At 36.3% G+C, this 11,196-nt stretch overlaps 1 protein-coding gene and 1 long non-coding RNA gene across 2 annotated transcripts; one reads left to right on the forward strand and one right to left on the reverse strand.

Annotated features, from left to right (window-relative positions):
* Positions 1–620: 620 nt before the first annotated feature.
* LOC111314481 (flowering time control protein FPA-like) lies at positions 621–11,196 on the reverse strand. The gene is made up of 4 exons (XM_022915890.2): positions 11,088–11,196; positions 10,707–11,006; positions 2,494–3,701; positions 621–2,021 (listed from the first exon to the last, which is right to left on the reverse strand). The coding sequence occupies exons 1-4, from the start codon at positions 11,088–11,090 to the stop codon at positions 848–850; spliced, it is 2,685 nt and encodes an 894-aa protein (XP_022771625.2). The 5' UTR covers positions 11,091–11,196; the 3' UTR covers positions 621–847.
* Positions 3,295–7,889, forward strand: LOC149512177 (uncharacterized). Its single transcript, XR_016332662.1, has 3 exons — positions 3,295–3,432; positions 3,569–3,723; positions 7,380–7,889. It is a non-coding gene; the product is annotated as an uncharacterized LOC149512177 (long non-coding RNA).

The following is an 11,196-nucleotide window of genomic DNA, read 5'->3' on the forward strand; positions in this document are numbered from 1 at the left end:
GATATGTATGTACAGATGAGGCTGAGAACCTAGCATTTAGGTGCTTTGATTTATTTTATGATCATGTTTCTGCACTGAAACCATAGATATGAGATTGATTTCTTGGTTTTATGAGATAAGAGATCGTGGATGATGCATAAAATTATAACCAACTATGCCAAGAGAGAAGGAAAGGGGATTCGCTTATGGGATGCAACAAGAGACGTGGTTTACGCATAGTTCTGGCGAAAGAAAGGCTAAAGGCGTAGAAAAGGGAGTGGAAAACGATGGGGTGATCAAATCTTCTATCAACGATATTAAAAGGGTGACCAACTTTTAGCATTAGAAACCGATCAATAAGTGAAATCATCTCAATTCTTGCTAAACCTTAAACATGTAATAATAATTCTTTTTGAAGCCCTTGATTGATTGGAGAGTTGGAGAGTGCAATAACGATACTGCAGATATATATGTTAGTACTAGCAGGGCTACCATGTGAGGCATTTTTATGAAAATATTTTGCGTTAACAAACTATTTTTTGCGAAACAAACGGTGCTTAACAAAATAGCCCCATGCATCAAGAGTAGCTATCAACATGGCTGGCAAGCAACTTGTTAGTTAAGTAAAAGAAGATCGTAAGTAGCTGAGAAAGAAATTCCAAAATTAACGTAAGTAGCTGAGAAAGAAATTCCAAAATTATGTGCTAGAAAGGCCACCGAATTTACAATGCTAAGAACTGAGATAATCCGCTGCCTCATTTGGACGATTCCGGGCAACCCATGGAAAACTAATAAGTGAAGTTTCATTAAGCTGATTGTTAAAAGTATCACATGGTACCAGTACATTGAAATCGAAGCTGAAACCAGTTCAACTCCCTTTCCCCTGTTGAATCTGTTGAAGAAGAGCTGCTGCCAGCTGTAATGTTGCTTGCAAGCGTTTCTGTGGATCTGCATCGCCTTCTTCCTGTATACCATTACCATGCAATTGCTGACTTCTTTGAGATGCTTGAGGCACTGCTGCAGCTGCATTTGATGTCTGCTGATGCAACTGTTGCACTTGAGAAAGCTGAGATGTTGAGAGCTCAGGAGTAGCCTGATTATTTTGTAAAGCATATCCCTGTGCTTGTCTCAACAAGTCGGGCTGGTCCATTGTGTTTGTGTGACGAAAATGCTCCCCGATTGATACATTTGGAGTATTTCCCACCTGCTTCTGCTGCCCAATAAGAGATGACGCCAGTTGTGCTAGTTGTTCTGGTTGAAGGGCTGAAATAGGCATAGCGGGCTTGCTATTTCCAGATAATGGAATACCTGAAGTTCCACCAGTACTAGAATATGTTTCTTGCACTGCTCTTGGCATAACTAACTGATACCCCTTAATTGCAGGATCAAAAGCACTACTAGAAACTTGAGTATTTCTGGCAACAGACACCGGATGATGCTGATCATGGGAAGACCAGCTTGGTCCAAACATAGCATTTCGCTGGGGAGCCTGATCATGCCTGTGCTCACTATACAAGTCGGATACATCACCAACAGAATGAGCTGACCCAGAAAGTGAAAGAGGTGCAACAGGTGTAGCCCCACTCCCAGGAAAGGAGTTATCCTTAATTTCTGATATACTTAATTCTGGATATGCCAAAGAAGGAAATGATCCTGAAGTTGTTGATGGCTTTGCATAAGATGTATCACCATGAAAAAGCAACAAATTTGCATCTTTTCTTTCATTAGGATGAGTAGACCCGAAACTGGAACCAGAATGCTCTAATCTCAAAACAACACCTGAAATGCTCAGTTTCCCAGGTACTTTCAGTACTTTCTCTGAAAAATCTGACGGTGGTACAAGAAATAATGTGGTCTCATCATCTAATTTAGCAACAGCGGTCCGCTGCTTCTCCTCCAGGTAATGCATGAATTCATTGTAGAATCCCATGTCAGCATCACTTTCAGGGACAAAGAAAACAACCCAAGCACTAGATGCTTGATAGTAATGCTTTGCAAGCATGTCCAGACCAGTCCTTGCTGTGCAATCTAAGAATTCAGGCCTGCAGCCTCAGGGTAGGGTAAATCAGTAATTTTGTGAACTCCAGAAAGATAGGAGGGAAAAGGAAATGGTCACCAGCAGAAGTACTATGCGATGCATCATGAAATCGAAAAGGTTCATTCATTTTCATAAAATAACTGAAAAAATATCAACTTTTTTGTCAAGAAATCTAAAAATATTAAACAACAAATACATGCAGAAATCCCCCTACCTTATATTTTACTAGTAAAATTGGAAAAAAAAAAATTAAATCTTTAATCTATCAAGTAAAAAATGATATATTATTCCGTCAATTTGTAGCTTGAAACCATTACTTGAATAAGGGAAACAATACGGAGTTATTCCATTTCATGAGACACCTTAATGGTGGGGGAATTAAAGTTACTCTAAAGGAAACGAACGACTTAATAACAACTAATCATTTATCTGTATAGTGTTGTGTTATCTGTGAGAAAGGATTTTTTACTACTTACAGCATGATGTCAAGGACTTTTCCAACAGGAAAGCAGCGAGCACGGCATACAGGAGTTCCACCCTTGGCTATTGTCCCCTCCCATTTCCACTCTTTCAAAGATGGCCGATCCAGTTCAGGAGTAAATCTTTTCTTCTCAATAATGTTTGATTGTAAACCAGATCCTACAGGAAAACCGTCATAAGATGGTTTCCGGTGATCATTTCTTTCCCCATGAATTGGAGTTAAATTCATTGGCCGATCGGGAATGTGTTTATACCCCAAAGCTCCAGGTTCAAAGTTCTTATTAAAGACTTCAGATTGAGGAAAATCAGAGAGTATTCTTGGAAAAACACATTTTTCTTGTTCAAGATCAGATAAAGAGTACTCTGGTAGCTCTTTCTCAAGTGGAAGGGAGCCAGTTTTCAATTTCTTGGCTCCAGGGACAGAATAGGTGTCTTCAGGCATATCCCATGGTTCTTCATAGAATGCACTTTTCTGAGGTAATTTTGGAGGAAAATCATCGAATCCCATTGGACTTTTACCATGTTCATACATATCTTGTTGTCGTCGAGGATCAGGCCCCTCTTCTCCAAACCTCCAGGGTTCATATGTATTTCCACCACGCCATGAACTACCTTTCCTATTGAAACTATAAACATCAGCATCACCAGAATCGATCAAAGGAGATCTAATGCTTGCATCTTCTGTTAAGTCTGCAAAATTCCTATCCTGCAGAAAGTTCTCAGAAGACCCCAAGCGACCTTTTACCCTGAAATGGGGAGAGCTAGGGGCATTCCCTGAGCCCCTTCCACTGTTGGATGACCCACTCTCACTCCTCGCAAAACAAATATGGACACGGGGATTCCCAAATAGCTTTCCCTGAAGAGTTTCTTTTGCTCTGCATGCTAACAATATGCTCCTAAAACGAACAAAAGCATAACTACGTCCTGGAAACACGGTAATCTTCTCTATCTCACCAAATGGAGAGAAAGCCTTCCTCAAAATCACTTCATCTACTTTCAGTAAAGCTGGAAATCCTATCCATAGGACCTCACTGGGATCAGCACTTCTATCATTTGTTTTTGATTTGTCAGGGACAAAATGTTCAGGACTAGCATGACGTGCTCTAGAGTCCCTTGGTGAGAAAGGAGACCCTCTAACTGTAGAACGTTGCTCATCCCGACGTAGCAAGTAGTCCTCATCACATGACAGTGTCGATGACTTGTCCTGAGATTAAGAACATCACCAGGTAAGGGGAAAACCGATCCTTACTTTAAGCATTCTTATAAGATTCTAATCTAGATTGATCAAGTTAAAATATCAACAGTAGAGACATCAAATGGATGGATGTGGAGAAAGAAATTAAGTTATGCCTCCATATAAGTGTATGCAAGAATAACCATTTCCAATAGCAAATATGCTTTGCAGACATATTGAACTATGGCATGGCAGTGCATATGAAACTAAATAAAAATAGTTAGCCACTGCACCAATTCACCTGAAGATCCTATTGCCTCTGTAGTCAAGGTGGAAGTAGAAACCACCTGATGGGGGCATTATCTTGGAGGATTTTGATGAAGTTTATCAAATAAGGCATCTCTTTTTAATCATGTGGGAACGGCTGTAGAGAATGAGCCTTAAGGACTTTAGACTTCACAATTAAAACTTTGTCACACTCATGTATTATCAGTGTTGCAATTTATGAATTGAAAAACACTGCCATGCGAAAAATAAATGAAGTATACAAGAATAGAAATTAAAAGAAATACAAACTAAAACAAAACCAAATAAATGCACTGCACCCAAAAAAAAAAAAGGCAAATAAATGTGGAGATCAAATTGTATGACCTTTCAGTTGTATCAAGGCATATGCCAGATTACAGAACATTATCATGCTGTGTTTACCTAAACTTGCAGCCTCTAAATTGCTAGAGTTAATTATCTGCACGGCAAAATCCGTATTTTCCAATTATAGGAACCACTTCATGCACTAAAGTACATACTATCATTTGAATAAAAGACCTTAATTTGGTAGATCAAACTAAACAAATGTAAGTTTCTAACATCAGTAACTTTTCAAACATGATCCAGTACAACTGGATCCTACCAATTTTTACTACTTGAAAGCAGAGGCATTTGCCTCAAGTTCCAGTTGCTGCACAACAAGAAAGTAGTAATCTTGAGCTGATTCTAAACCAGAATTTACCTATGACCACAACATACCCATTAATATGTTCTGTTGTCAAAGGATCAACTACTTATGTCCCCCAAAAAGGTAATTCTAATCAAGCTTCTATAGATGGTAAAAATTTTGATCAGAGGAAATTAATTTTATTATCAGCACATGCTTCTACTCACTCACATGCATACTCCAAATCTCCTAAATAAATAGTACAAAAGGAACTCAACTTCCACTAAGCAAGCCCCAGTAAAAAAATCTGGTGTCCGATAGTGATCAGAATTTAGGTTAATGACATTCGTAAGAAACCAACAACACTTTCTGTTACACAGAAAGGACACCTCCCTGGTCTAACTACAAAATATTCACACACACCCACCCATACACCCAAACACCCACACAAACACACTAATCTCATCATAAAAGTGAAAAACTAAGCCATGGATTTACAGCAGAATAACACACATGATTGCATTGTAAACTTCCACAAGCACAAGTAATCCTTTGAAACTTTTATGGGAAGACAAACAAGTCAAAACATTAATTGGAGGGGAAGTCAAACATATAAACCATACCGAGAGATGCATCTTTACGAATAGAAAACATCAATGTTGTGAAAATACATAGATTTTCATCACTTCTCAAGCAAATGTTATCACTGAGATTGGCAGAACAGAAAATCAACAATTGAGTCACACAAGTTCCCAAGTCTAATCCTGCAAACCTTGCTAGAAAAACTCTTATCACAAGATCTTTTCATTTAGGAGAGTTGAGTTATGAGAATATTAAATAAGGACAAGGATGCTAGCCTGCTTAATGTATAACTCTTGGCTGAATATGCACATTCTCTTTTGTTTATACTCAAATTCATCCAATTATAATCTCAAAGATATCACAGCTACATTCAGGACTACCCAGAACTTTTATGACCAGAGAAGAAGACAGTTTTTAAAGAAATGAAGAACTTAGGCTTGCATTATTTATTTATGTTATCCTGATTTTTTCATCTATTCTTTGTCTGTTGTCTTTTTTGGTGCAAAGTAAATCTTGAAAAAGTAAGATAACAATTACAACACTTAATAATCACTTTAACACAGAAAAGCCTCCTTTTAGAGTCATACTTAACAATAGTTAACAACTTGAACTTACATTAAGAATGGTCCTTTAGATTGCATCTGATCAATAGTTAGCATGAAATGTATACTGAAAGTAACGACTAATTATTATGGAATTACAAGGTTTACAAAACATCCCCCCTCATTAATTTAATGTTCACAAAATTAGCAATGTGTGCTGCAGTAAATCAATAGAAAGAGGAAAACAGAGTACTAATTTTCATCTTCCAAGACGTAGCAAGTGAGTAATTTCAGAGTTATGCTTTTCCATTCCAGCTAAAATGGTAATATTTCAAAGGAAAAGATACATAATTAAAAGCAAGGTTGGTTAGCATTTGAGACCTGGGAACTTGGTTAACATTTCCAAGTTTTGCTACTTTAAATTATATTTTATGCTCTCTATCTTATACATGGTCATTGTGCGAATATTCAGATTTTTGGAGTAACTCTGATGGTAATGACTATTTTCATGGCTCTTATTAGCACAGATTATGCTATCTGTTCCAATTTGCTTGCCGTTAGAAAAGTCCTCAATGCTCACTATTTATTCAATCACCCTCCTTCAATTGAGGAAGGAAATGGTGCTGCTTATGATTGGATTGCTTAAACTGCAAACGGCACTTAACAATACCATCAATTTATAGAAAAAAAAATGTAAATGATCTTCCTTCTACAGCTTCCACTTTCCAATACAGCCCAAGATTACATATTTGAACTTACTGTGGGAAAACACTTATTTACAGCTGTTTGTAATCTTGTAATCTGTATATTTATATTTGTATCTCTAGAATTAAGTATTTGTATCCCTAAAATTATGATAGATAATCCCTCAATTATAGGATTAGTTTTTTTAGGAAGATTTAGTTTCCTAGTTTAACCCCTAGTTAGTTGTATATAAACCTAAGATTCTTGTATAATTTTGAAGAAACAGTTTTTCAATATACATTCAATTTCCACACTGATTTATTTCTTAGTTTTTCCATATGGTATTAGAGCTTTAGGCTCTTATTGGGAAGCAAAATTTTCAGCCTTTATTGCTTATTTCTATTTTAGGCCTTCATTGCCGAATCTTGTTTGGGCCTTCATTGCCGAACCCTTTCAAATAAAGATATCACTACCACCCAATTTGAGGAAATGTCAACTAGAAAAATCACTGGAGTACTACAGATGTCTCAGAAACAAGGAGAGTTCGACAGGGAAGAGATTGAAAAACTGAAAAACTTATTGAAAATCCTTGAAAAGCCTATTGTGGTATGTTCTTTGGGTAAGGTTTCTAGTTTAGGTAAAGCTTCCGGTTCTCATGGATTAAATGTCTCGGCTAAGCCTATTACGAGTTTTTGAGTCATTGACTTAGGAGCCACAGACCATATGACATATTCCTCACAAAAGTTTAGTACATATAACCTGTGTCCTAGTAATAAGAAAATTGTTGTTGCAGATGGTTCACTTCCTACAGTGGCAGGATTAGGAGATGTGCAAGTTAATCCCTCGTTTGTTCTCAAAAATGTTTTTCATGTTCCTAGATTGTCTACTAATCTGATATCTATACAAAAACTTACCAGAGATATGAATTGCAAAGTAACTTTTTATCCCTATTACTGTGAATTTCAGGACCAGAGTTCGAAGAAGAGGATTGGACTTGCTAAGGAGAAAGATGGACTATACTATCTTGAGACATCAAATAACACAAGTAATATCAAGAATAATTTACCTTTGTCATTTCTTTCTGAAAAATCTTCCAATAAAGACAAAATCTGACTTTATTATTTTCGTCTTGGACATCCTTCTTTTGGAACTTTGAGAAATATGTTTCCTTCTTTGTTCAAAGGATTAAATGTCAAAGATTTTCATTGTGATATTTGCGAACTTGCAAAGTATAGAAGTGTGTTTTTTTCAATCAGTAACAAAAAAAGTTCTACTCCCTTTTACTTGATTCATAGTGACATTTGGGGTCCCTCTACAATTCCTAATATTTCTGGTACGAGATGATTTGTTTCATTCATGGATGATTGTACCAGGGTCTCTTGGGTTTTTTTACTTAAATCCAAATCAAATGTGAATAATGTATTTTTAAGCTTCCAAAACATGATCCAAAATCAATTTGGAGTGAGAATCAAGAGATTTAGGTCTGATAATACAAGAGACTACTTCAACCAGAGTCTATCCACCTATTTCCAAAAAGAGGGGATTATCCATGAGTTATCTTGTGTTAATACTTCACAGCAGAATGAAGTGGCAGAGAGGAAAAACAGCCATTTACTAGCCACAACCCGAGCCTTTCTTTTTCAAGCAAATGTACCTAAATCTTATTGGGGGAAAGCTGTTCTTACTGCCACACACATTATAAATAGGTTACCTTCAAGAGTTTTGGGATTTAAAACTCCTATGGAACTACTCTCACAATTTTATCCCAACCTAAATACCACAAACAATCTCACACCTAGGGTATTTGGTTGTACATCATTTGTTCATGTTCACAGTCATAGCAGGGGAAAGTTGGATCCAAGAGCGATTAAGTGTATTTTTGTGAGGTATTCTTCAACTCAAAAAGGATGTAAGTACTATCATCCTCCTACCAAAAAATTCTATGTGTCTGCAGATGTCATTTTTAAAGAAAATAAACCATTTTTTACTCAACCTTATCTTCAGAGGGAGACTTCATTCATGGAAGATAAGGATAAAGACTTCTTTTTGCTTGATTTGCCCCATTCTTCAACATTTACACCCATTTATTTCTTCGTTTTTCCACACTTACATTGGTGCTTCTATTCAAAATCTAGTAATTGTCAATTCTGGTCATTCTCCTCTTTTCTTTGGGTTCCTTTTTAATGTATCTGACTTTATCTTTGACACATTATATTATTGCCTTATTCTTAATATATCTTTAAATAGGATATCATATTGTAACTTGACTAAGATCAGTTATTACTAGCAAAGAAAAAGGTTAATGATACTGTAACTTGTTAATTATCGTCCATTACTCACTCAGACTTCTCCAATGCAAACTAAGGTATGCTTCAAGATTTATGCTGATGTGTGAGCATTCTGGATCAAGTAGCATAAAAAAGGTTCTAGAAAAATTATTAGAGACAGCCTACTTCACCAGAGAATATATGTTGTTCTTGTTCAACTGTCTTATGGTGCGAGTATTTCTATGGGTTGTGGAGGTTAATGGAGATATCTTTATTGGCAGCAAAGGAAAAGCTCTGTCTTAAGTAAATTTTCTTTTCTTTCATGTAGAAAAATTTCAGATTGCTGCACAGGATACAATTCTGGTATTGGCTTTATTGATGATGATCCTGCTACGCACACAGTCAGCTGCTGACATTTGAAAAGGACTGTAAACTAGAAGGTAAGAGCCTTTTTTATCATACCATCAAGGACAACGCTGAATTTGAACAAAAAAATTCCATGGAGTTTACACAGACAAATGTTCCTGCAGCCAACCTGTATGGCAGAGATGTTCTGCGTACTTAATGATGTGGTAATAAAATTATGTTACGAAGATCCTTTTCTAGTTACCACTTCAATGTAAGATCTTCATTGTAGGAATTATGTTTCTTTCTTCAATTTAAATGTGTTGGAATGAAATTGTTCTAGGTCAATAAGGTTTATCCATCAATTCAACATTTAACATTCAAAAGTTCACTTCCCAGCATGATTAAGTGCAATGGGTTGGTCTGAAGAAGCATTGCATCAAACATCTTTCCATACAGAAATCTATTAATTACACCTGTTTCGCTTGGCAATATGCATGAAAGAACTACAAATGATGACATTAAGAATAAACCATATTGAGTGCATGGGATCCAACAGTAATTTACTTGGCAATATGCAAGAAAGAATTGCACAAGATGGCATTAAGAATTGCATGTTGTAATCAAGTGAGTGGACAGAAAGACTAATTTACATCTTTTTTTTTTTTTTTTGCATTTTTTATGTCATTATTCTTGAAATGATAGATGTTTCTGAACCTGATAATGTTTTTAACAGTTTTGGTTATGAATCCTCTTAAGTCTTAAAGGCATAATACTAATTGCCAAACCAGAAAAAGTGTAAAATGGTGTAAAGCCTGTTGTATGCAATTGGAAAGACCATGCTAAGCCTTATCAAACATCTCAACTCAATGGTGCTTATTTTGATTTTTTTCAGTTGCTGTATGCAACCTTTGCAAATGAAACGGTACAATGGAGGAGGATATTAGTTTTATAAAGCTGCTGCTACTGGGAGAAAGAGACAAATCTGAAAGGACTTTCTCATAGAGAATCATATACTTTGAGCTGTGAAATTGAGTCTCAATTAAGTTGTTTCCCCCTTATTCTCAATATTATATTTGTTGTTATGGGATGAATCTCCGAGTATATAAGCATCTGAGGTCCTTTGAGTTGCCAACCTATAATTGTTCCATTATTTCTAACCAGGAACTTTGATGAAATTGCTAGGAAGTCACAACCAATTGTTTATTTAAACGGACTGCAGTACTATCTTCTTCATTGATAGGCTCTTTTGGTTGCTGCTTTTGCTGCTCGCTTTTGCATTCTCAAAATTTGTTAAAAATAAAATAGTGAAACACAAAATTATTATTAAAAAAAAAAGTTAAAGCTTTGTGTTTTAAAAGAACAGGCTTTTTTGCTTTTATTTTCCAGAAGTAAAAAAGCAAGCAGCAAAATTCATAACAACCAAACAGAGCCTTAATCAGCCAAGTTAATATTCATTTTGCATTATAAATTTAAGCTTCTTTTTAATTTTCAGTTTTTTTTTTTAATGTTGATGAATTATGTTAATATAAAAATCTTGGACTTTAATTTCCCTGCCAATCAATCATCTGTTACTAAACACAAAAATATTGGAAAACTCAATGAAATTCAAATTCATTCCAGAAAAAATCAACAGTATCGAAACACAAAAAAGTAATAATAGTAATAGTTCAAGACTAACCGCCTTGGCAAACTCAATCCTAAGCGGATTCCCCGCTACAGGGAAACCCTGGAGCGCCTTCATGGCGGAAATAGCTTCTTCTTCGTTTTTGAAATTGATAAAAGCGTAGCTTCGACCTGGCTGGAAAGCCACGCTCTCTAGTTCACCATACTGAAAGAAGTGGTCGGTGAGATCTGGCTCTAGTATACTGTGCGATAGATTCCCCACCCAAAGGTGTCTCGATGGCGGTGCATTGCTCCGCCCCGAACTTCCCGACAGAGGGTAGTCACGTCGCGATCGGTCCCTGCCTCCACGGCCGGTCTGAAAATAATAAAAAGATGACAGATGATTTAAGAGAAAATAAGAGAAGCGAGATGAGATTACAGTTGAAAGAGAACTGACCATGGCTAACTTTGTTTTGAGAAGAAACTTGGAGATTGATCTTTTTTAGGGATAGATTTAGGGTTTCAGAATCTAGCCTGACTCCTCAACATTCTGGCAACTGAGAGGT

Source organism: Durio zibethinus, chromosome 23 (genome assembly GCF_047325235.1).
Source record: "Durio zibethinus cultivar Kanyao isolate XHJ-2024 chromosome 23, ASM4732523v1, whole genome shotgun sequence".
NCBI classification, from domain to species: domain Eukaryota; kingdom Viridiplantae; phylum Streptophyta; class Magnoliopsida; order Malvales; family Malvaceae; genus Durio; species Durio zibethinus.